This window comes from Canis lupus, chromosome 23 (assembly GCF_003254725.2).
Source record: "Canis lupus dingo isolate Sandy chromosome 23, ASM325472v2, whole genome shotgun sequence".
In the NCBI taxonomy this organism is placed as follows: domain Eukaryota; kingdom Metazoa; phylum Chordata; class Mammalia; order Carnivora; family Canidae; genus Canis; species Canis lupus.
Window position 1 is genome coordinate 13,911,289 of NC_064265.1, and position 26,399 is coordinate 13,937,687.

At 39.3% G+C, this 26,399-nt stretch overlaps 1 protein-coding gene across 4 annotated transcripts in view; it reads left to right on the forward strand.

Moving 5' to 3' along the window:
- GADL1 (glutamate decarboxylase like 1) overlaps window positions 1-26,189 on the forward strand; it is a 163,779-nt gene extending 137,590 nt beyond the window's left edge. For all 4 annotated transcript variants that reach the window (XM_025461084.3, XM_025461085.3, XM_025461087.3 and 1 more), the window contains one exon: window positions 24,389-26,189. In XM_025461084.3, coding sequence (XP_025316869.2) covers window positions 24,389-24,562 — 174 coding nt within the window. In that variant the 3' untranslated portion in view covers window positions 24,563-26,189. The remainder of the gene's footprint in view (window positions 1-24,388) is intronic.
- The last annotated feature ends 210 nt before the right edge of the window (window positions 26,190-26,399 follow it).

Sequence of the window (26,399 nt, forward strand, 5' to 3'; positions counted from 1 at the left end):
AGAATAATAATATCATTTTAAACAATTGCTCCCTCTTCTCTAATTAGTCAAGATTCTAGCTACATTTTGCATGGGACCCACTAAAATTAGGTGCTGATTGAGGAACCTCATAAGTGGATTAAAATGTCTAAGGAAACAAATCTGTTTTCTTCCAATTGATGAATTAGCTAACGCCCTTACAAGTTTGATTGTTAAGAAGCAAATGAGTATTTGCACTACTAGATTCACATTGGTTTTCTCATACTATTACCCACATGTCAACTGGGATCTTTTGTAAGCCTCATCCCACAGGTAAATATAGGGTTGACAGGATGCATTTAAGCATTGCCAAGGAAAAGGGCTAACATGTTGTCCTTTAAGGTCTGTTGGTCTTTGATTATTCGGTTGGACAAGGTCAGTGGTGGTGGGTGGGCAAAAGAGTCTCCCATTAATCGCCCTTCTGTAAGAAACCATCTTTCCTTAATAGAGGTTGTTTGGTTTCTTTGCAAAAATGACTACCTGAGACAGTATTATATTTTTTTTTCCCTAAAAATTAAAATTAAGAACGTTGAAAAATAAACAATAAGCAAACCTCTCCAAGTAACCAAGATAAAGATGCAAATACTATATGCAAACCTGTCACTGGTGTTTTTAAAGATGTATTTGGAACTAGGAAGGCTGTATTTGAGGAAGGACTTTTAAATCAAAGGAAGAAAAGTCAGAGAAAGAAATGCTGCTGTGTATAGAGCATGTAATGTAAATTGGACCGTCTCTACTCACACAGCCTAAAGGCAATTTTCTTCTGCTTGCATGCAGTCACGGGTGGGGTCTTTGGGATGTGATTAATATTTCACAAGGTAACTTAGCAGATTGATATCACAGAGACAGTAAATTGCCGTCTCACCAATAAGGGAAAACACTGCATTTGTCTGTTGGCAGTGATAGTTGTTTTTAAAGGGAGGTTGGTTTTGGAAAATGCCTGTTATGCTATCCTTTTGAAATCTGAATTTACCTAAAATTTAATACTTAATTAATATGTACCAACAATGGAGTATTCTTAACTGACTGAAGTTGGTGAGAATAAAGATTCCTAGTTCTCAACAGAGTTCAAGTTCAGTTCAAACTAGAAGTTCCTCCCAGTTCTTCGTTACCCACTTACACTGGTTTGACTTCCATCTACCTTATTTTAGCAGCTATTTGTTTTGATATTTCAATAAATAATTATCCTATTAAAAGTTAAATAGAACAAAGACTAATCTCCAAATAGTTGGATCGTTGTAACATATCATTTTGGAGGAGGAAAAAGAATTTTCCCTCCACCTTTCTAGATTCTTGGCTGAGACACTCTTGGCATCACGACATTAATAGGACAGAAGCAAGCAGAACTGTAATAACATGTATGCCTCCCGTATATATGAGAGAGGCCCAGGAAAACCAAGTAACTCCCTGAAATGGCCCAAACCATCATCTTAAATACCATCTTTGGCTAAAGACTAAAGTAGTTTGGGGGGGCGGGGAGGCCAGTTATGGGAGATTACCAGGAAAAGCACAGTAAACAAGGGTAAAGTTGTTACACAAATTTAAGTCCTTGCTTCTCTATTGATAAGAGTTCTAGAAATTTAGAGTCACCTTTCTTTTCCTGCTACAGAGAGGGAGACATCTTAACAAATGGAGATTTACCTTTAAGCATAAACATCTTTTATAAAATGTAACTTCTAATTGCCAGCTGTTCCCAGAGCTTTTCCTAGGTCTGCTGTTTTTTGTTTTGTTTTGTTCTGTTCTGTTTAATAATCAGCCTAAACTATTTCCTATACCAAAGAGGCATGTTTTGGGGTGACAAACTCGGCTCCCCTTCATCATTAACATCTTTTAAGCATTAACAAACCCATCTTTGAACTATAGTACTCTCTAGATGCCCACAAATGAACCGAGATGGGAGAAGTTTCTTCTAGAACAATCCATGCTGCCCTTTCACTTCTGTCGTCCTGCTGTGGGGTGTGCTCCAAGGATCACTTCCCCGCAGGTGTCAGATGTTCCAGGGGAAGAGGTTGAGAGAAAAAGGGCAGGGAAAGAAGCACTTATGACTCCTTGAGACTGGGTTTCTGAGTGGTTCTGGTGATTTAAGGAAGCATATAGTGTCCGGTGTCATCTTCATCTCCAGGGCGATGGTAAATTTATGGCAGCTCTTGTAGCTATTAGATGCAGGGCGTTATCTAAAAGCTGAGGTTGGCTGTGACACAGATCCCACTGTTATTCCCCTCATCTTTTACCATAAATTTCTCCACCTCCATGCAGAGTGCTCCACCTGTATGGATTTTGTGCTTCAGCTGCAGCTCACGCCTGTCAGCAAGGCAGAGAGCTGGGCCCCACAGTGTCTGAAATGAAAGAAAGTGAAGCTTTGTCTCATGGCAGCCTGGGCTAGTACTCGGTGTGTGGATCTGCCTGCATTCAATGGAAGAGAGGAAAAAAGCCATCGGTAATAACCTGGAAATTACCCGAGGAGCCTGGTGAGCAGCGCCACCTCCCCGCTGCAGCTCTGCTCAAGCTTCTCGGTGAAGCGCTCGGTCAGGCCTCTTTTTGTGGGTTCAGTGAGAAACCACAACAGCGCTTTAATGAACCGGGTGTCAGCAGCAGGGCCGGGGCCTTTGCAAAGCATTCGGCCTGCTGGGTTTAATTTCAGAATCTCGGCCTCTCTTATTCCGACGGCCTCCTTCCCCCCCCCTTTTAATCCTTGGCCTCATTACCCTTTGCCATTCACTTGGTGGAAAGAGGGGAACAAAAATGGTTGGGGATAAAGAGGAAAGCTGGATTTAGCCCTGCCACTTAATCCTACTCCAGCCTTTGACCAAAAAAGACCTGTGTAAAGTCTCCCCGGGGCTGTCCTCCGAAACCCTGACCGGTGAAATGCTAAGACCACCACGGGCCGCCAGTGCAACAGAAACCTAATTGAGTTTCTCAGTCCGTCTCTCAGTATCTTTGGGACACAACTGGAGTAAAACGGACTGGGGAGGGGCGGAAGGTAATCCTTCATGTCATTTCCTTTTACATTTTCCTATTAGCCTATTTTCCATAGATGCGTCTGTTCAAATTCTGGAAGGATTTGTTTTTCTTGTTCTGCTTGGTACATTCAGTTTGCCTAACAGCTTCTTTTTACTTCTTTCTCTACCAGATACATGTCCCTTTACGTCTGCACCTTGTACTGGGGATAATATCCTGTGTCTTCCAAAAATATGTAAAATGTATAATGTCCTGTTTATCATAGGCTCTACCAGGTTCTGATGCTCATTGTAAATTTAAAAAAAAATGAGCTTCTAAGTCAGGCGAATGAATTAGCACTTATTTTGAGTCAGCTGAAAATGAATGAGTTTGAAGAAGATACTAATTTAAGCAATAGGAAAGCATAGAATGAATTGCAAACATGCTTGTGTATATTGTGTGTGTGTGTGTGTGTGTGTGTGTGTGCGTGTGTGTTGCTAATATTGGCTGCTGGTTGTAGCAATTGTGACCAACAACTGGCACCAGGGGCAAAAGGGAGGGAGAGACGGAAATTTTTATCCAGTAAGCTTTTCTGTCATTTGAAACAAATTGGGAACCTTCCACTGGCACTATGACATTTCTTGCAGCCTCACCTTTGGAATGGCATTCGGGTGTCTCAGGAGACATGGCATTTTGGAAGGCTAAGCAGAGGGAGACTGGCAGTGCTCCTGGAGCCAGGGCATGCTGATAACGCATCTTGCCTGCGTGGGCCCCACCATCCACTTATGCAGCATTTATGAGATAGACGGTTGGTATGTGTCTGGTGACCAGAGAATGCACTGCCCAACTCAGGACACTTTTGAAAGTGAAGTGGATGCTATTAATAATTATACCAGGAAAAAAAAAAACCATACATAAATCAAGACTCCTCTGAGCAAACCAGCATCCCTAGTTATATGCCCTTTTGATTGTAATTTTCGCTTCTTTCTCATTCATGAAAGCATATCAGAGCAGGACTGAGATGGATGTTGTATGCGGATAATCTGAAATGCTCTTAACTTACTTTGAAGGAGGAGGAGGATTCCTGTACTTTATTCTGATTAATATTAAATTGCCCACACACCACCCAGCTGATTGAGTGCCAGCAATACCTCTGCACCCTTGTCAAAAGGATGAAATCTCCTACCCAAAGCCTTATTCTTTTTTTTTTTTTAAAGATTTTATTTATTTATTCATGAGAGGCACACAGGGAGAGGCAGAGACCTAGGCAGAGGGGGAAGCAGGCATCCCATAGGGAGCCTGATGTGGGGCTTGATCCCAGGACCCTGGTTTCACGACCTGAGCCAAAGGCAGAAGGGCAACCAGCTGAGTCACCCAGCTGCCCCTCACATTACCATTCTTGATTGGAAGCTTGCTCTGTCATTTTTCTAGCTGTTGCTCTGAACTTACATGCTCAGATTGCCACTGGGACATCACCATTTCTATGAGTGACTGATTCTAGATAAATCCATTTATTCATGAGAGACACAGACAGAGAGGCAGAGAAGGCTCCTCGAAGGAGCCCGATATCCCGGGACCACGACCTGAGCCGAAGGCAGCCACCCAACTGTTGAGCCACCCAGGTGTCCCAATAGATACAAAAATCTTTGAAAAAAATGGTAAAGTGATGTTTTCTGAAAAGCACGGAAAGATGAATGAAAATAGTCATTAGACACTATTGTTAGTGATAGTAGAAGTACCACAACGTTGAACTCGGGAGGTTTGTTATTGTTTGGCTTTATTTCTCTCCTCCCACCCCTATGGGAAGTTTAAAGGCAATCACATAACATTTATCCAATTCCAAGAGCACAGTTTTATATAGAAGAATTCAGAATGTAATAGTTGAATTATATTCAGCTTTCTTCCCCAGTTAAAAATTCTAGCTGCCAATGTTAGTTATTGAACAATGTTATATTTATTGAGTGCTTTTTGTGTGCAGTGCACTGTGAAATAGGTACTGTTGGTACTGATTTTCTGGTGATAAAAACTATTGAGTTCTAGAAAAAAAATTAATTTTTTGATAGCTAAGGCCTCTGACACATATATTGTTTAACTGAAAAGCACTGCAGCTGACAGATGCATGTTTGAAAATCTGGTACCCGGGCATCATTCTTCCCAAACCCTTTGGTGCCACTCCCAGATGCTGACTTTCTGGCAGAGGTAGACTATTTCTTGAACTGACTCCGTGGGGGATTTCTTATGTTCCTTCTGTGGACAATGGGCAAGTGCTAAGAGAGGATACCATCCATTTTTTCTCAAGAGGCAGATGGGACAATCAGCCGATACTGGTCTATGCCAGAGTCTCTGGTCATTCTGCTGTGCTTTTGCCCTAACTTGAAAAAAAAAAAATCACACCACTGTTTAGTTTGGAACCATTTAAAAGAGTCTGAAAGAAATAATCAATTGAAACATAATTTGGCATGGCGTTTCTTTCTGTGTTCATGCATTTCCTCAAATCCTTCACTAGATGGAGTCCCAAATCAATCCATAGTCTCCACACCATTGCGTTGGTCTGGGAAGAAGGGGAGGAACACAGAGCCTTCTGCAACTGACCTAACTGCCTTCCTCTGGCTTCAAGAATGACTGGACCTTTCCCCACCCCTGATAAGGGACTCAGTCCTTTTGCTGGCCATACCTGTCAGTATTTGGGGGGTGGTTCCGACAGGAAGTATTTTCTGTGTGATTGGCAGGAAGCTTTGCTGCTCCATTTCTAGTGGTCCCAGGGATCTAGCTGGTGTTGTGAATCAGGAAGAGACTAATTTTAACTCCGTGGTGAAGACAGTTCAAACCACAGGCCACAGCCCTGACAGGAGCTGAAATCCAAGTTTGGTGAGTAGGCGGACAGATGGGCAATGAAGAGAGAATACTGTGATAGGCCAGTGGAAATGTATAATCCCTGGGCCCTCGTATGTAAATCTTCAGTCTATGTCCCCTTGGATGTGCCGTATCTAGGATCTCCACTTCAAAGGAAATGACAAATTACTGTTTTTTAAAAACAGTAATTTGTTTTTTAAAATACTGAAACATTCATTTGACTCACAAAAAAGAGTGGGACTGTCTTTCAAAAATAAACTGGATTTGAGTAAAAACTGTCCAATGAGCTGTATTCAAGATATGAATCCATCCTTTTCCAGAATTATCAAGTGGGTTTAGTTTCAGATTCAGTTAGTTCAGACACACTTCTCTCCCTCCCCCTCCTCTTCCTGCTCGATTATTTAGATAGCTAAACACACCATCATTTTGACAGCTAGATAGGCGGTTGATTCATTATTGTCAGTCGTCAAGGAGACTGAATTTTTTCATGCTACGTTTTGAGGTCTGGAGCTGGATCAGTGGAAAAGAAGAACTTTTAGACAAGCCAGTGGATTGGATGCTGAAATCCCTAGGAAGGAACAATGACTGAGCTCCACTTGTGCTCATTTGGCTGTCAACATAAACAGAGCAGAGCCGGATTCTAACTGTCTAGTCTGATGATATGCTTCATGTGGAAGGCTTGGCTCAGGGCGATGGTCATGGGAATCACCTGAGGGGCAAAGAGAACAGGGCCAGAACCTGAAGGTTGCCATGTTGTAGAGATATCCCTATGTAGCTGCTAAAATATTACAAGGTACCAGATAGGACTTGTGAGGATGATGGATGGAGAAGATTCCTGACCTAAATTGCCTTCTTTCACTGAAGGAAATTTTCAGGACATTTCTGCCTTCAAATGCTCAAACTCACAGTAGTTTAACTCCCACAGACACACTGAAACACAACGCTGAATGTGTAGACAATGATTTTTGTACCCTTGATAGAGCAGGCTCTTTTTTTTCAAATACTCTAATGGTGGTTTTTATTGACAGTTATTTGGATGACGGTTTTTCTGTCTTGCATCCCCAAATTAGACCTCAGGGTTTTTTTTCTTTAAGATTTTCTTATTTATTCATGAGAGACACCGAGAGTCAGAGACATAGGTAGAGGAAGAAGCAGGCTCCCTGCAGGGAATCTGATGCAGGACTCAATCCCAGGACCCCAGGATCAAGACCTGAACTAAAGGCAGATGCTCATTGAGCCACCCAGGCGTCCTGATTCATTACTTTTTAAAACAAAACTTGGCCTCTTCATCTGAGTTCAAGAAATCACAAAATTCACATGTGTTTAATTGAACAGATAGCACTGAGATTTCGTTTTCTACCCTTGTCCATGCAGGACAGAGTCCTAATGCAAGACTTTAGGAATTGTATGACTTTTGTATAAAACACAGATTTATTATATCCCTGCATTGAGAAGAAAGCATTTCTTTTTTTTTTTTAAAGATTTTATTTATTTATTCATGAGAGACACAGAGAGAGATGCAAAGACACAGGCAGAGAAAGAAGCAGGCTCCATCCAGGAAGGCTGATGTGGGACTCGAACCTGGGACTCCAGGATCACGCCCTGAGCCAAAGGCAGATGTTCAACCACTGAGCCACCCAGGCATCCCGAGAAGAAAGCATTTCCATGTCAGGTTAATATAATTAGGAGCCTAATTAATGGACATGTAAATCATGACATATATTAATAGTTATTCTTGGTTATCATAAGTTTATCTTAGCAAGCCAATTGCTTGGCAGATGTTGACTTAAAGATTCTCTGCTTCACCTCATTATTATTTGACCTCATTCATTAACTTGGCAGGCATTTAATTGGCCTTCAGTGAGAATCCACTCTGAGTGGACAAAGATGAAAAAAAGAAATAAAAGATGAAAGAAACAAATTCATTGAGTACCTAGTCACTGGCACTTTATATGTCATCTTAAATAATTCCTACAAAAACCTTGTGAAGTGGCTTCTCTTATCTTTATTTTAAATATGGGAAAGGCAAGAATTTATCTATGTCCTTCAGTGACCACCAGGTAGCTTTAATGTTAAAACAATATGAACATGATCATAAAACATTAGGCTTGTATTAAGATGTTTTTGTTTCTTTGCGTTGCTTTTTAAGTTTTCTTATGCTATAGCAGGGGTCAGCCTACAGACCAGATCCAGACCATTGCCTGTTTTTGTAAATTAAGTTTCACTGGAACACAACCACGCTCATGTGTTTTCTATTATCTGTGGTTGCTTTCACCTACAACCTGAATAGTTGGAAACAGAAACTGTATGACCTGCAAAACCTACAATATTTACTATCTGGCTTTTTACAGAAAAAAATTTGCCAACTCTGTGCTATAGATTGATACTGTCTCTGTATATGTCTAAGCCACTTTTATGGTGGCCGTCACTCATTGAACAGTAGCTTACAATCATCCAGTTTTTGCCTTGACTTCACCTATGGAAATCGAAGTGTGTGGTGTCCTCAGGGTTTGAGGGCTTTAAGTCAGCCATGTCCGATGCAGGGAAAATTAGAGCTAAACAAAAGTTAGCTAGGTTCCTCTGAAGTGAGATTCATCCCGGATCTAGTTCGATCCAAACACCTTAGTTTGATCTGTATTAATTAGGTTTCACTTAGTTACGCTACAGCAACAAATGAGCCCCACCTCCCCCAAATGCAGTGGTTCATAGTAACTAAGATTCATTTCTTGATCACATTTCATGTCTACTGTGGGTCAGTGGCAGTTCCATCCTGCCCCCATGGTCTTGATGCCAGCACCCACACTGAAAGAGGACCTCCCTTCTGGGATATATCATCCTCACAGCAAAGGGAAAGGAGGCAAGGGCTGGTAAAAACACACAACAGGCTCTTAAAGTTTCAGCTCAGATCTGACCACATAATAATGGAATGGCTACATATACCCCAGCTATAGGGAGACACTACAGGTTTCCAGGCAGAGGCAAGGATGCCTACTCTCAGGGCAGGAAGGACGTGTGAATAATTAAGAACGATAATAAAATCTGCAGGCCCCGGCAATCAGTCCCCCATTTGCCAACTAGAACACATCCATCCTCTTAGCCATCACTTAGGTAACCAGAGTTGCTGCGAAATCTCAGAGTTATTGCTTCCTGTGAGCACTTCTCTACCCCACTCTCGTCTGGGTGGGTTATTCTGTCCTTTGTTCTAGCAATCCAGCCTTATCTCATCTTCTCCACATGTGTTTCTGCTTTGCTTTCTGGAGTGAGTGCCTGGGACTTGACAAATAATCAATGGTGAGGTAAAAACAGGTGCAGTCAACAGATTTTGATTTACTTCCATCAATAGGTACGCACTATACTGAGGCACTTCAGTTATTCCGCAGCCTTGCCTTCTATTTGTCAGGGTTATAAAATAGAAAGTAAAATCACCTAAAAAGCAGCCTTGTGGTATGAGTTTCAATTTCCTTTTTAAGGAAAGCTGACCCTTTTTGTGAGCCCGAAGATGAAAGTTCCTGTTAAATGCAGATATCTCTGGCTATTCTGCCCAGAGGTCAGTGAAGTAGAACAAGATATTAAAGATACTTCCCCCAAACTGGGTCAGAACAGTGTTAAAAGATGAGAGGATTATTTCAGGGAGCGACACCATAATCCACTCACACAGTTGAAAAACTGTAATTTATGTCGTGTTTTTTGGATTCCCAAAAACTGTCTGAGGAGATGGATTAGCCAGCCAGTGGAGCACATGGTGTTGCCACACGCCTCCCATCTTTACTGCTCCATTCAGCAGAACTCCATTATTTCAAAAGCTAAGCAAAAGCAGGCTTTAAAAAATGGAATTTCATCATCTTCTACCTATGTCTGAACTAGTAAATCAAGTAAGTATTCCAAAATGATTTCTCCCACTTTAAAATGAAGCAATAAAAAAAAAATCCCTTAGAAATTTGGGGGGGGGGAGAAATACGTATAGGTTGAATGACCAAAATTAATATTGAGGCTTACAGGTTATCTCGTGGTTATAGCCTTTGTTTGCTTATGTGATGTATTAGATTAATATATATTCAATGTGAAAAGCCTTCTCATTAAACTCAGTAACGAATTAGGAACATGTGCCCTCACTATTGCGCGTTTATGTCATTCTGAGAGTGCTAACCAGTTGCGATGACCAGAAGAAAAGACATAGGCTTTAAAATAGTTCAGAAGACAAGACTCAAATGTGTTCATTTTTGATTGGATGATTATGTATCTACAAAACCCAAGGGCACCAACTAAAAAACTTTTAAAAATTGCCTATAGTAGATATACACAGTTGAATATCTAACAAAAGCTTTTTCTTATGCAAAGAGTAAGAATCTAGGAGCTGGAAATTTGAAATTTGTATCAAAGGCAGCATTTTATTTTATTATTATTTTTTTTTAGAAATATTTTATTTATTTATTTGAGATAGAGCGCAGGAGAGAGCAGGAGTGGGGACGGAGGGGAGCAGAAGGAGAGGGAGAAACAGGCTTCCCTCTGAGCAGAAAGTCCAATGTGGGGCTCAATCCCAGGACCCCGGGATCATGACCTGAGCCCAAGGCAGACGCTTAACCGATTGAGCTACTCAGGTGCCCCAAAAGGCAGCATTTTAGTCAGAATAATTTTATCACCATGATAGCAAAAAAAAATACATTAAATAACTAAGAGTTAAATAAATTATAGTACCTATAGAAGAAAATTGCAAAACTATAAAATTTTAAGGACCCCCTCCAAAAAACCTCCATGTTCCAGTAACAATCTCTGTTTTACAAATTATTCCAAATGTAGCAGCTTTAAACAGCCATTTTATTATGCTCATGGCTTTTGTGGGTTAAGAATTCAGACAGAGCACAGGAGTGGGATGTCTGGAGCCTCATTTGGGAAGACTAAAATACCTGAGGGTGATTCAATGGCTGGAGAAGGAATATTCTGGAAGCATCTTTGCTCACATATTTGATGGTTAATGCTGGCCCTTGGCTGGGACTCATTTGGGCCTATGAACCAGAGCCCTACCTGAGGCCTCCCCAGATGGCCTGGGATTCATCATAGGGTGGTAGGCTCAGGATAGTTGGACTTCAAGAAGTGAATGTCCCTGAGAACCAGCTGGACACTGCTCTACCTCCCCTAACCTCACGTTGGAGGCCATGCACATCTACTGCATCCTATGGTAACTAGACTGCCACAAATACTTTCTAATTCAGGAAATCTCTTTGAGAAGAATGCTAATGAATATGCAGCCGTATTTTTAAAAACCATTTCATTTAGAAACTGAAAAACACTGAAATTCTAAATGAGATTATTCTTCCCTAATTAATATGCAGGATAAATATAATTCTAATCATATTAATGGAAAGATTTTTTTTTTAACTTGTCACAGTGTTTGTCAATGTCATCTAAGAGACCAAATGGGTAGTAATAGCTAAGAACATCTTGGGAAGGATGAATACTGAAAGGGGAACTCAATATTTTATAGACTGCAATAAATAAAACAGCTTGATTATTCTAAGAATAGACATATAAATCCTACAGAATAGAAAACTCAGACCCAAGTATTCATAGGAATATTCATCATATGCATTCCCAATACGTGCTGGAGAAAGGCAAACTTATTCCATCAATGGTGTGGAGACTCTTGGTTAAACACAGGGAGTGTATCTCTAATTTATACAAGGTACAAATGGAATGTTCGAATAGATTAAAGGTTTTAGGCATCAAAATCAAATCAGAAAAAAAATTCACTTAACTGGTGTAAAAGGCTTTCTAAGTATAAAACCAATGTTGGAAAAAAACATGTGTATAGTTGATAGATCTGATTATATAAATAATAATACCGTACGTGAAATAACTAAAAACAAAATTAAAAGCAGATAAATAACTTGCAACGTGTAAAGCAATCAGATATTTAATGTTCTTAGTAATAAAGTGTCCTTTTAAATCAGTAAGATAAAGATGGTCACCTAAAATGGTCAAGGAACATGAATAAGCAGTTTACAAAATAAGGCCACTCAAATGGCAAGTGGGTAAGTTGAAACTCTGGGGTGATTATGGGAGAATAAAAGCACAGGAATGAAATAAGGATCACTTGTGAGACACAAAATAGCTGTTGGATGGGAAGGTGATACAGCTTTGCTATGCAGCTGTACTAGGACATACTTGAGGTTCAGTTATGTGGAAATGGCCATCATTATTCATTGTTGCTCTATTGGAACACAGTTTGGCAATGTCTGACTTATCCTTAACCCTCAAGCAAAGGAAGCTTGGTTTTAGCAAAGCAACATGTTTCTCTGTGACTTCCCTCAGATTCCCCAACTTGGTCAAGAATATCTGGTCAACAACTTCCCTCTCCCCTTAAGATTCAGCATGTAGGAAGCATCCCCTTCTCCAAAATCCCTAGGGGTATTTTCCGGTATCTCAAAATGATCAATCTTGAATAATAAAAATAAATACATTGCAAATCAAATTCGGACTTGGTCTTTTTAAATGGCAGAGCCTTTTTAGTCCAATTCTTGCATAAAACTCCAGTATAGAAGACATGTAAAGTGAAAGTTGGTTTAGGCCAAGAAGGGTCCCTGTCTGCTCTGTCTCCTTGCCCCCAAGGCAGCCCTGCTCCCCCTCTGCAGCACTGTAGCCTGTAGCCCCCTGGAACCACTAGGCCACCATGATTTTTGAGGAAAAGGCAACTTCCAATTTTCAGCACTAGTTAAAGAGTGTTGAGCGAGCTCCATAAGGAAGAATGTATAATCACTTTTGTTAATCTGCACAAAATGTGCAAACCTAGAGCATTTTGTTACTTAAGTAAACTGTATGGGTTGCCCTTAAAAGCTGTTGCTTAATATTTATAGCACTAATTGTAAAAAAAAAAAAAAAAAAAAAGAAGAAAGAAAGAAAGAAAAAAAATCCTTTATGGGCATTGATAAAGATTTTAGTGAAGAACACCTAACACCTATTTTCTCAATATTTTTATGAGTGATACAGGAATAATAATTATTTTTAAATATCCTCATGGGCATCTGCCTGCCTTTGGCTTAGGTTGTGATCCCGGGGTCCTGGGATGGAGTCCCTCATTGGGCTCCCCACAGGGAGCCTGCTTCTCTATCTGCCTATGTCTCTGCCTCTCTCTCTGTCTCTCATGAATGGATAAACGGAATCTTTAAAAAAAAATTCTCATAGTATCTCTCTTTAATTAAAAAAAAACAAGAAGAAAGAAAGAAAAAGAAAAAGAAGAAAAGAAAGAAAGAAGAAAAGAGAGAAAGAAAAGTAAGGTACATAAAACATCTGTCTTTAAAAGTTCAGGTTGTCTCTGAGTTTGAAACAGCAGGCATTTTAGGATGCACTAAAGCTCAATTAATAAAGTGCAGTGAAATGATGTGAAAATCGCTTGTAAATAGGCATGCAAAGAAAAGCCATAAGAAGAGGTGGGAGTATCTTGTGTGCAACTTCGAGGTGGACAATGCACATCTGTTATCCACCAGGCCAAAAAAAAAAAAAAATGATAAAAAAGACAAGTTGGACTTCAGTTTACTCAGGACACAAATACCAGTGCAAAAACAAAACAAAAACAAAACCCAAAATCTATAAATAAGATAAGGATGCAGATGAGTGGCTGCAGGTAGGTGATTCAGGCCAGTGTGCACCTCACTGAGGCATAATCCAGATGTGCTGGCAGGCTGGGCAGAGTAAGATGTCTCTCGGTTCAGAGCAGCGTAATCTCATGGGCTCACTTCCCATTTTACTCCCTGTCTGTCAGGCCCAGAATCTATTTAAAAAAAAAAATCACTAATTCTGCTACTCAGGAAGCTAAGCCTCCCTTGCCTAAATGCAGGTTCTGCGACCTTAAAATTACTGCTGTACCAACACAAGACTGCCTCCCCCACCTGTGCCTGTACTGCCAGGTAGGGGTTTGGTGTTAGGCCCCAGAAAGCTCCATTGGCTGTTCGAAGCTTGTTGGCATGGCTGAATCAAAAGACAAGATTTCAGCTGCTAATTGCCTGTTGCCAAATATCTATAGGGAAAAGGATTCTCAGAGAAAACCTATGGGAAAAAGAATCAGTCTCTCATTGGCTTTAGATGTTTACCTGGTGCTTCTTACTCACTTAAGTGTGTGGAAGAGATGTGAATGCCCTTCTGCGTGGCTACAACCTGGGGAGTCTGAGCCACCTACCGCAGAAGGCAGTGGTAGTAGAACTAACTGGAGATCCCCAAGCCGTGTCCCTGCTCAAACAGCCAGATGCAGTATTTAGTAATAGGGACCACTGCCCAGAGGACCTAGAGAGAAACCTGGCCTGTACTGCCCTCTCCTCTCACGTGGAGGGATACTCAGAATTCGTTAAGAATCTGTGAGCCTGCACTTCACAATGTGTATGTGTACCAGCACACCACACAGTACACTATAATTATACACATTTTTTAGTTGTCAATCATACCTCAATCAAGCCAGAAAAAAAATAAAACAGAAAGAAAAGAATCTAAGGGCGACAACAGAAGAGACTGTTGGCTTCTGAAGATCCCACTCACTTTGCTGATCCATCCACTGAAGTCTTCTGTTCTGGATCGAAGCAAAGTTCATAGCTCTTGAGGGAAACTGAAAGGATCCAGAGGTGTCAAGAGAGAGGGTGGACGGTTTCCCCGGAGACAGGGGGCTCGGGATCTGTGTTTCTCAGCAGAGGCGTCATTGGCATTTCGGCCACCGTGACTCTTCCTTAGGTGGGTTTAGTTCAGCGCCCTCGACCTCCAGACGTCAATGCAGATAGCCTTTGCAGCAATCCAAAACGTGAGACACGGATGCCCCTAGCAAGGTGGTACCACCCCAGAGCGGTTGTCACTTTAAGGAAAGAATTAGCGAATAGCTTGTCAAATTAAGGAACAATATGGGGATGTCCCCGAATGGGCGAGAACTTTGGAGTTGGCCCACAGCAGTTACTGGGCAGCTATTAGCTCAGATGGCCGCTGTGACACATCGAGGATTAAGTTTTTGCTTTATAGAGTGTGTAAAACGTTTATTGTGTCCATTCTTCAGCTAATGCTTTCAGTTCAGTTTGGTTTATTTTTATGACTGTTCATTTCAGCTGCCTTGAATATATGACTGACATTAGGTTTACTGGAATTGCTGTCATTGTCATTTCCACGTTGTAAACACCAAATGTGAAGCTGACTGTGTTTTTCAGTCTTTCTGGGATGCTAACCTGTTTTAGTGGCTTGGCTCCTCTGTATCAGAAAGGGCATAAACCGGACAGTTCTTTTAAGTTGAGACGCTTTTTTATTTTGTGCATGTCTGATTTTGAGAGATACTCTGGAGGAAAATAAGGGTAAAAAATCCATATTTGAAAAGAGGTATGTCCAGCCTAAGTGTGGCCTATTTCTCCATGTTCTGCCAAGCTGAAATGATCTTTTAGATGCATCTGATTTCATGGGCTATAGACCACCAATAAGCTCATGAGACTTATACCAATGAAGCTCAGCTCTAAATGATAGGGGGGCAGATGCCAGGGGAATGAGTGACTGTTGTGCACAGAAGTAAGAAGAGAATTGGACAGGTAAGGAATGGCAGAAAATATATGGAAAGAGGCAAATTGATTCTCCAAGCAATCAAAACAAAAAGCTTTATTGTTTCCTGGGCCATGGTTAAGTGTTTTCAACACTTTATTAAGTTTTATGATTAATAGAAAAGTTGGCTAGCAATTTCTTTGAAGGTCACTAGTTTTGTTTTGTTCTGTTTTGTTTTACTTTATATTTATCATGAGCAGGATATCTCCTGCCAACTAAGTCTTACGTTACTACAAAATTGACATTAGAAATTCAAAAAGGGGAGATTCCCAATCTCCTCTCCCCTCTTTACTCAAAATTGTCTTTCAGGTCCAAAGCATCTCTCACCTCTACCTCTACCTCCCTGAGGTCCCGCTTAAAGGACTGTCTGTCATTTGCCCTATTCCCAAACTTGCACAGCAATAACAAGCATTTGAAGTTCCTGGTAAATATAAAGACCATGAAATCTAACCCATTGAGATTCAAATTCAGTTGCTCTGGATTGGCATTCCTGCCTCCCCCTGCCCAATCCAGGTCATTTGTATCTTTAGGCATATTTGGGGGGCTCCTAATACTACTCTTCAGTCCTCCTTTGATAAAAATGTAAGTGGAGGGACAGCAAAGGAGACCGTACAATTTTGGACAAAAGCTCATGAATATGGGGACAAATGACCTTTTCAGTATATGACCTTCCCACGTGTCCAAAGGAGGAGTGAATTTTTACTTAGAAAATATCTCTGTTTTTGCAAAATACTTACACCACACATAGAAATTTCTAGCATACAATAGAAACTCACCATTTTCCACGATACATTTCAATGGAAAGCTTCTTTCTCTGCCTCCCACCCTCCCACCAAGATGATCAACTACTGTCTTATTTCTTAAAGGAAAAAAAAAATTTACTTTGCCCATGTAGGAAAAAACTTGGAACTTAAATAGAAAATTAATATAGAAGTGGCATACATGAGGTATAAGATTTAATTTCTAAAACTGCTAACTCACAACCTCTCAGAATTATTTAAATACAGTTTGCAGGCTTTGGAGAGAAAGAATAAATTACAAATCATGTTTTCACAGAACTTTCAAATGCTCATCTCTCAAGAGATAGTAATGAAATAGTGTAATAAAAGACCAGGTATGAATATAAATTGGTTAAAAACAAATTCGTTTCAAGATATTAATAAGCCTATTTCATATTGTCGAGGGCCTAGTAGATGCCAAGTTCTATGCTTGGTGTGTTCATATATATTATTTCATTTAGTCCACATAACAATTCTACAAGGGATTATCAGGTCTTGATAGAAAAATGTGAGTCCCAGAGAAGTTAAATATTTGCCCAAAGTCACATAGAATTTCAGGAATTGGGCCCAGGTCAGCCTAAACTAGTCTGTTAGTCTCTGTATGGTTATTCTAAATCTGTAATTCAGCATCTATCTAGACTCACTTGTAACAATGAAAGGGATGCTATTGAAAATTACAGGTATAAATTGATCTGTTGTGAGGAAACTGGGTAATTGGTTACTCTACTAAACAGAGTTAGTTTATTTAGCCATCAGGCAAAGTTAGCTTGAGGGCAGAGGAATTGAATCCGTAGCCATATATGAATGACCTCAAAATACAAAAGTACAGTCAAGACCTTATGCTAGTTTAGTCATCTACAACTCACGTGAAATCATCGATAATCATATGTGAATTACATTTAATAAGCATGGGGGATACATTTTTTTAAAGATTTATTTATTTATTTGGGAGAGAGAGCACCAGCAGGGGGAGGGGCAGAGGCAGAGAGAATCCACAAGCAGGCTCCTGGTAGAACCTGGAGGAGCTGACTAGGGGCTAGATCTCAGGACCCTGAGATCATGACCTGAGCTGAAGCCAAGAGTCAGATGCATCACTGACTGCACCATCCAGGTGCCCCAAGCATGGTGGGTACATTTAAATGTTTGATCTAATGTGCTGTAGAGCCTCCAAAAAAAGCCTCACTGTGAAGAAAAGCTTCAAGTGCCACTATGTCCAAAATAGCTTTATCTTTTTTTTACACCTAAATGTGGTTACCATGACCTTTCTCATTTCAAGCCTATAGAGAAATTAAGTGATTTGTTAAGAACATGAAGTGAGTGGTAGAATTGGAAGGAAACATCCCAATTTAGAGCTCCATTTCCTTTCCGGAGTTTGTACTCTAGACTTTTCTTGAATAAGAATATTAATCTCCATCATGTACTATCTGTTCCCAGCATTACAGGCTGCATCTGTAATACCACATTCCGTGTTTTATCAAATGTGTGAAGGGGTACCATACCACTGTCAACTCCTACCTCGAGATGAGGAGGCTGGGGTTCTAGAAACTAAAGTATAAATATGATCTCATGTAGTCATACATGTAGCTTACATATCCTTTTAGGCCCTCTTTTATTTTTTAAACAATTTACTTATTCATTTTAAAATTCACACACAGGTAAAATTCACCTCTTAAGGTGTATAGTTTTGTGAGTTTTGATCAGTGCCTGTCATTAGTACTGGCAAGGCTTTATGTGAACCCAAATTATTTAGGAAGAAAGCATAAAGCAAATAAATTATTTAGGAAGAAAGCATAAAGCAAATTACTTTTTTGTGATCGCTCAAAAAAACTGCTGGAAGAAAGTCAGAGTGACTGTCTGCCCATCTGTGTACTGGTTTCATGCTCTGCTGGAGAAGGAAGGTCCGTTAGCATTTCCTGACTCAATGTAGAATTTCTAAAAAAAACCCAATGTACCTAACTTTCTATGTGCTTTTCTCTCTGAAGGAAACAGATTTTACATATTGTAATGTATCCTTTTGCTTTGACCAGAGAGTTGATATGTATGCTTTTAGCCTAGAAGCTACAAATGGCTTTAACATTTTTAAGTGGTCGGAAAATAATCAAGAGCAGCTTAATATTTCTTGATATGTGAAAATCATATATTAGATTTCATTGTCCTTAAATGAAGTTTTATTAGAACACAGCCTTGCTGGCTCATTTGTTTACCTATTGTCTAGGGCTGCTTTCATGCTCCAATGGCAGAGTTGAGTATTTGCAACAGAGATTGTATGGCTTACAAAAGCTGAAATAGTTACTATCTGACCTTTAAAGAAGAAAAGTTTGCCCCTCAGATCTAAAATAACATTAAAGTGTCGCAGCTGAATTGAGCCCCCATTTTATTCCTTTCTTGGTGTTTATTTGCTTAACCATGCATAGAAATGTGTAACCTTGGTATGGCTATAAACTGTTCTGGGGAATACAGAGGAGGCCAAAGTGGTATACAGAATAGACACAGGGAAATTGAAAACTCTTTCAAGTGACTTTTTGTAGAGAGAAAATATCATAGGTAATTTTCTGCATTTGGTATAATTTCCTTTTAGGCAAGATAATCTTGCAACAAGATGTTAGTTACAATACAACTTTCATAATTTACTCTTCAGCTTAGTAGCCTGCCTACCCACTCTATGCTCTATCCACAATATCTGCAAATTATTATGAGTATAGCCTCCTACCCCCAAAGAATCTTTACTTCCTTGAAGAACATGAAATGTAGATTAATTAAATTGAAATTGAGAAGTTAACTCTAAAACCTGGAGTTTGAGGAACATTGATTTGTTCATGGTTTATGGGAGAATTCAGCAAAATTCAAGTCTTTCTGGACTTATTAGAAGTTCTGAATGGTATTGCTGGCTAGAGTAAAGAGTAGAAGCTTATATGATGTTTGTCCCTCATATTTGCTTCAAACACATACCCTCTTTTAATTATGGGTTTGTCTTCACAGCTATTCTAGGTGTTGTGGTGCTCCATATTCAACAAGTGAAAAAAATGTGACTTGATTTCACCTGCACAGAAAGTAATGGGAAAAGTTGTATATAGATCCTAGAAGTTGTATCTAAACCATTTTGAACCATTTACTATTATCATCTCTTTTGAAGGGCTGATTAAGAGGTTTTATGATTGGGTCCATGGTTTCACTGAAACACCATTGTAACTGAAGCAGGTCCAACATTTAACAATGGGGAAATGATTTAGGTAAACTAAGGCATCATGGTATGATGGAATACAAGACACCATTCAGAGTGTTACAGAGACCATGGCAATACCTATAAATAAATATGCAAAATAACATCAAGATTCATAATTAAAATAATATACACCCACAAGTAGTCAAGGGAGTTAAAACAGAGGAGCAGTCCTCAAAATGTGGTCTCCAGGGGCGCCTGGGTGGCTCAGTCAGTTAAGTGTTTGCCTTTGGCTCAGGTCATGATCTCGGGGTCCTGGGATCTTAGCCCCTACTAAACAGGGAGACTGCTTCTCCCTCTCCCGCTGCCCTTCCCCCAGTTTGTGCTCTTTGTTTCTCTCCCTCTCTCTCTCAAATAAATAAATGAAATCTTTAAAAAAAATGTAGTCTCCAGCCCTATGCAGATCCATAAACTGAATATTACCAGTCTGCAATGAGAAAAATATGGAAGCCAAGAACTGCTGTTTAGAAACTTTTATGACAATTTAACAGATTAACTTTGTTGAATTTAAAATATCTTAAAAATGGGCTTATAATTATTCTTTTTAATCTCATTTTTATTTAGTAATTCATTTTCAATCAATAGTTAAATTTTATAGTTCACAAAATTATTTCTGTAATGCATTGGAAAAAATAAACTTCCTCACAGAGAGTTTGAGAAACACTTTGTATATTGAAAACAAGTGTGTTGTTGTCAACCTTAAATATGTTACACATATTTAAGAAGAAATACCATTTTATGGACATTAAAATTTTATTTTCATAAAAGGCTGTGCTGGTGTCTGGTCAGTTACTGTTTATCAAATTATTGTACTTGGCCAGAATGACAGAATTTTGTTTTGTTTTGTTTTCCTTGGGCTTAAGCAACTTTTAAGTATCAAATGCTGTTTTACGCTGCAGGAGGATGACAACAAAATTCTGTTTAAATGACTAAAACATTGCTGAAACATAATTTAAGGTGGGGGGGGACAACAATCCTACAGAAACGTGTCGATTAAGTTTGTGTGCAACCAAATAGAAATGTCAGGATCTTCCTCCGCTTAAAATGCAGGGACCAGAGCATTGAGGCATGCGAAAAGAATTTGATTTACAATTTGAAGAAAAACCAGCAGTAAAATAATTGAGAGCTGGAAAGCAATCTCACTCCTGCCAAATTGCTTTCCTCCATGCATGCTCCATTTAGGAGTGATATTCAGATACTTACATTTAGTTTGTGCATATTTTCTTTCCCCTGTGAATATTCCATCCTGTCGGATTAGGACTGTTTCTCTGCTTGGATCAGCAAAAGAGAATATCCAGGTTACCCAGCACTGGATTGTGCCTGGAGTTTTAGAAATAGAACATGGTTGATTTTTTAGGTGCAAATGTTATAAGCTGGCTGTTAATGGGAACGTTCTTGGTTTCTAAATTGCAAACATGGGCTGCTTTCAAATAAGCTTTAATCTGAGTTCACGGGAATCGGGATATGTGAAAGTGCATTACAAATTGTAAAGAGTTGCTAAAATATTTAACAACAACACTAACCAGTGCTACCACTACAATTGTAATTTGTGTTGGAGGTTTAATGAGTATCAGCCTTGGTGTTGCTTTTGACTTGCTTTTCCCATGAAGTATTCATAGATAAAAGAGGTCTTCCCCTCTTGCCTAGGAGTAATTACCTCTAGGAATGAATCATATATTCATGGATACATAAATAAAATATAGGTTGTCCTGCTAAACTCTTGCTTAGTTTGTTCACTGGGTCACATAGATATACAGTCATTTATTTATGATTTTTGAAAGTCAGTGGCAAAATTTGGCTTAGAATTTTGGGTCCCCTGCCATGTGTTTCACCATGGAAGCATATTCTACAAGAGCAAGAATTTTAAAGAATCAGAAATATCTCCATATTAAAATATCTGAGGGGTCCTCTTTTATCTTTCCTGCTCACATTAGAAAATGTTTTTGGTTGGCTTATGAGAAATGCAAACCTGACAAATTCATTTTGATAATTGCCTCATGCAAGCCTCTGACACTATGAGCTGGAATCAACATCTCATGGTGTCCAAAGGTAAGGCATAAAATATCATTCGGGGAGGGGAGAATAGGGCCATTGAAAAATAAGCAGAAATAGACAATGCAAATTGGGCTTGAGCCAACCACATGCCTGTTTTAAATTTAAATTTGACTATAATTCAGAGCTGGCTATACCCTGGGCATCTAGAGGAAGATGGTGATGAATAAGAAAATAATTTTTATCTTAAAAAAAATTTGCCAAACCACAACTTGTAAGGTCTAAAATTGACAGTTTGTGACTCCCCTGGCCAGCCATTTGTCTTACGTGAACCAGGTCACCCTTGGTTTTTCTCTCATAGTTCAGTTCACTTTCAAGAGCCTACTTGTTCTTTGAATTAAAACTAAATACTTTTTGTCATGAGCTTAAGTCAAACCATGGTTTCATGTTGCTCTGTGGCAAACTAGGAAGACTTTAAGAGCAGTTAATGATGGATGGTGGGTTAAAAGCTTAAGTTACATGTGATTGTGTGTACACTTGTGCACACACACGTACACATGTGTGCATGCGCCCTTCACAGCCACATTTGCACCAGAAGCCCTCCTACCCAAGGTGAGGAGGTCCGTTAAAGCAAATAATCCTAGAAAAAAAAAAGTGATGCACGCATGACTTAAAATATTTTAACTTGCAATGTATCTATGTGTGTTTATTTCCCCATCTTTCAGTGGCAAGTTGTTGTTTGTTTGATTATTTTCTTTCCCCAGCAAGTGAGGACTTCTAAAAGCTTTCCAAAAGTAAGCAAGGCTTTTCTAAAGCGAGGCTTTTCTTGAGTACAGGTCTGATGATCAAAGGGCCTCTACTGTTCTTACATTAACTATACACTTCAGAAATCATCTGTCCCGTCCAGCCCGGGTTTCTGTAAACAGAGTGAGGGGTTGGCACCCGTATGGCCATCTGGGTGCAGAATTAGTCTGGACTCTTAGATTCTGCTTGAAGGCTTTTCTAGTTCTCTTCCCACATCTAGCTTGCAGCGATGCTTAGCAGTCCCTCCTTACTCGAAGAATTCAACTTAGTTTTTATGGAGAACACTTTCTTTTTGCACTCACCTTTCATTTGCTCAGGTCTCATTTCACCAAACTTTTTAAATTCCAATAACAAATGATACCTGAATAAAGAGCTTTGGAAGAAAACTTAGCGGCTGCTTGAAATGTTCAAATGTCAGGGTTTCAGACAGATATGCATGGAGCTTGAGTAGGTAGAGACTTACCTCCTTGCTTCCTTTCTGCATCCACTGAACATTTGTCACTAAATTTTGCAAAGAGATTAGAGATGATTTTTATTTAACCCTATTTTTCTAATCTCTAAAGAGCTCAGAATAAAATCGGTGACACATTTCCAGAAACCTACAGAACTTGATGGTCTATATTTTTTCATTAACTTGACCTCTGAATTCATCTTCTTTGTCTACATTTTTTTCCCTTTTATGCTCATAGATTTTCTTTTCTATGTCTCATTATACAGCGAGAGAACTCCAATACTTTGCTAGAATGGCAATGTGGTTGTGCTTAATGGATGTTTGTTTTTGCTGTTGAGGCATAGTGTAGTCCATGTTATGCAAGATTTAGGTTCTAAAATTAGCACATAAGAGAAAAAAACTACTTAGTTGAAATTATCCTCACATCCCTTGAGAAGGCTCTGTGGCTGAGTCCAACATATCATACCTCTAGAGGTCTAAAACACCCATGTTTTCCATAAACTTTGTAATAGATCAAGATTATGTTGAATATCAGGTGAAGGCTTGTTTTCAGGAGTATATCTGGCAAAACATCAGTGTGTTTAAAAACTAGAGAGGTGTGGGATCTTCACACTCTGAGACAGGCCCCGGGAACTGAGATTTATGCGCCCCTCAACTAAGGAATTTCAAAGCACATCATGCTTGGTGTTATTTACGTATGCATTCTTCCCTTCCAGATTAACTAAGTCTCATCTTTCTGAGAAGATAAGGACAGAAACTCATTATAGTCTCATTATACATTCAAGTAGGAATGCTCAGAAATTTTGAAAGAATTAAAATAAAAGGAAAATGGAAAATTTTTGCTTGCCTCTCCAAGCCAGGAAGAGTGCACGCTTAATTTTTTTAACTTAGTGTTTCAAAGATCAACTTCACTACTTTAAAAGTTTATAACCTAGTTTTTGGGTGGTCACACTACCGATATGAAAACAGACTGATTTTTCCAGATGGTTCTTAAATTAGATCAATTTTTTCAAACATTAAACTTTTAGAAAAATTTGTGCATTTGGATTATCAGGTCTCATTCTCGCCGTGTTTTCTGTAAATCTTGAAAGTATGGTTTTCCTATTTTATTCCTACCTTTACACCTCTTAATAAAAGAGTGTTTGTGTTTCACATATCCTATTAATAAACTAATAAACTATTAATCTTCAAAAGAGGACTGTGAATAATATCCGTATTCGTGTTTTCCTTGGTAGACTATCAATGCAAGGCTGTTATTTTGTGTATGTGTTTCTTTCCCATCCAAGACTAATTTTCTTTATTTAAGATGCCTGAACTGAAGCATTTTTTAGTTCAGACGAAGTTGGGAATGTACCATTGGACACTTTTAAACCTGTGCTTCCTGAGGACACCCGATTTGTTTTGAAGGAGACAACATTGCATGATGATTTAGGTTTCAGAGTCTGTGCTTGCGTGAGGCTGCCTGTTCTTTCACTTACTTTTACCGAGCGTGGGACCTCAGATTGTCTAATCTGCTTGAACCTCAATTTCTTCATCCATAAAGGGGATATTTGTATCTCCCTTGTGAATTTACTGTGAAGATTAGATGAATTAATTTATCTAAGGGCCTTGGATCAGTGTTCATATGCTGTAAGTTCTCAGTAGATTGTTATTAATATTGGCCTTGATGTGTGTGAGGGAGTGGGATCCACAGTGGATGCCAGTGGGTATCACGTGACTGGTTGGAATGCAGCTGGAATGTGCTCAGGTCTTTCACCTCCTCCCTCTTCTCACCCCATGCAGGTGGCCCCAGCCATTAAGGAGCGGATGATGAAGAAGGGAAGCCTGATGCTGGGCTACCAGCCCCACCGGGGGAAGGTCAATTTCTTCCGCCAAGTGGTGATCAGCCCTCAAGTGAGCAGGGAGGACATGGACTTCCTCCTGGATGAGATAGACCTCCTGGGGAGAGACATGTAGCTGTGGCTTTTGGTTCCCCAGAGACATGGGTCCTGTTCTGGGGAGACTTAGAGAACCAGGGCATCTGGGGACACAGAAGAGATGGCAGCCCTTCTGGTGAGAAGTAGGAAAAACTCCCTGGCATGGCCTGGTAAAACAAAAATGCTAAGGAAATAGTGTTAAGGACTCTTTAGCTGCCTGGGCACTACTGTTATTATAAAGGAGAAAGTAAAAAATTGATATTCTCAAGGACTGTCTTTAGGATACCACCTGGAAGACAGTTTAGTAAGACTGCATAGGGCCTGGATTCTAAGCTTCCATTGTTCTTTCAAGAACATATAAATTCATAGTTGAAAGCAGTGGTTCTCAAAATGGTGGTCCCTAGACTAGCACCATCAACACTGCCTGGGAACTCATTAAAAATGCAGATTCTCAGCCTCGCCCCAGACCTACTGAATCAGACACTCTGGGTATGCAACTTGGCATATTTTAACCAGCCTTCCAGGTGATTCTGAGGCAAGGTAAAATTTGAGAACCAGTAGTTTAGTGAAACCTTATAAAGACTGAATAATAACTGATATTTTTCCAGCAAAGAATTACCTAACATTTCAGTGGTCCCTGAACCAGTGTCTGAAAATATGGCTGAGCATCTGTAGCACTAATCATTAGGGACATCAGAAGTATATCAAAACTATTTTTAAAAGGAGAAACTATTTAAGATGTTTGCTTTATGAAGATATATCTTTTATGCAGCTGAATGCTTATTCTCAAAAGCTAAAATTAACCATTATCTATTCTAAATTACTTAAATTAGAGGTAAGGGTAAAAACAAACGTGTTGTAGCATGGCCCTTTCAATCAAAGCAATAATTTCAATTCACTTCCCAAAGCACTTGTGTCATTAGCTTGGAGTAGACATTAGGCACAGATATATCTAACTGTGTACCTGTTTTAGTGTGAGGGGGCCCATTTCTTATCTTGTTCTCTGCTTAGAAAAAATAAACAGAATGAAGTCCAGGGTTATACAACATTCCCTTTCTCAAGCTTTGAATCGTCAGTGTAGACTATTAAGTGGTTTATATTAGGCAGAGAATCTGGGAATTAGAGGCCTTACAGTAAAAACACCTCCTCCATTTCTCCTGGGAGTGGATGATTATAATTCTATCTCTGATCCTGGTCCTGGATTTCTAGGAGAATTCTATTTGGCTAAGAAATAAACAGAATTCAGAGGTGTGGGTGCAGAGTAAAACCAGGTAAGATTGTGAATCTAATTAGAACTCTGGTTTGGAAGGCAAAAGATGGAAGAGCATTTAAGAATTAGACTTAGTGTATTCAATAACCTTTCATACAATATTACAATATCATTAGCTTTTGTTGATTAAATTTGAAGAGTAAAAAGCAAATGTGTACTGTTTGTTTTTATTCCATATTTTCACTTTAGGATATGTGGTTTCTCAATAGCTCCATTGGTCAAAAAATATTTTAATCTTTCTCTGAATTACTTTATTCTCTGGCGATAACTATTTGTGACTGAGTGTGTTTTACCTACCTTGTTGCTCTTTTTGTTGTGATGTCTACATAAAATGTTCCTGAAATTGATGTTTGCAATAATTCTGGTTTAATGAAATAAAAAGCAACATTAGCACACATTTAGTGTTAGTGACTTTTTTTTTTTTCCTGTCATCTCCTCCTTACTGGGTTGTCTCAATACATTTTAGAAGGAAATTGATTTCCTTTGGCACTTTAGCTAAAGAATTGAGGGAGCAGGTTGGAAGCTGTCTGTTTCTGAGTTAACACCTTGAATGGAATGGAAAAAGCAGTTCTAGCAAAGTAGGGATTTGTCTTTTGTTTAGTCTTCC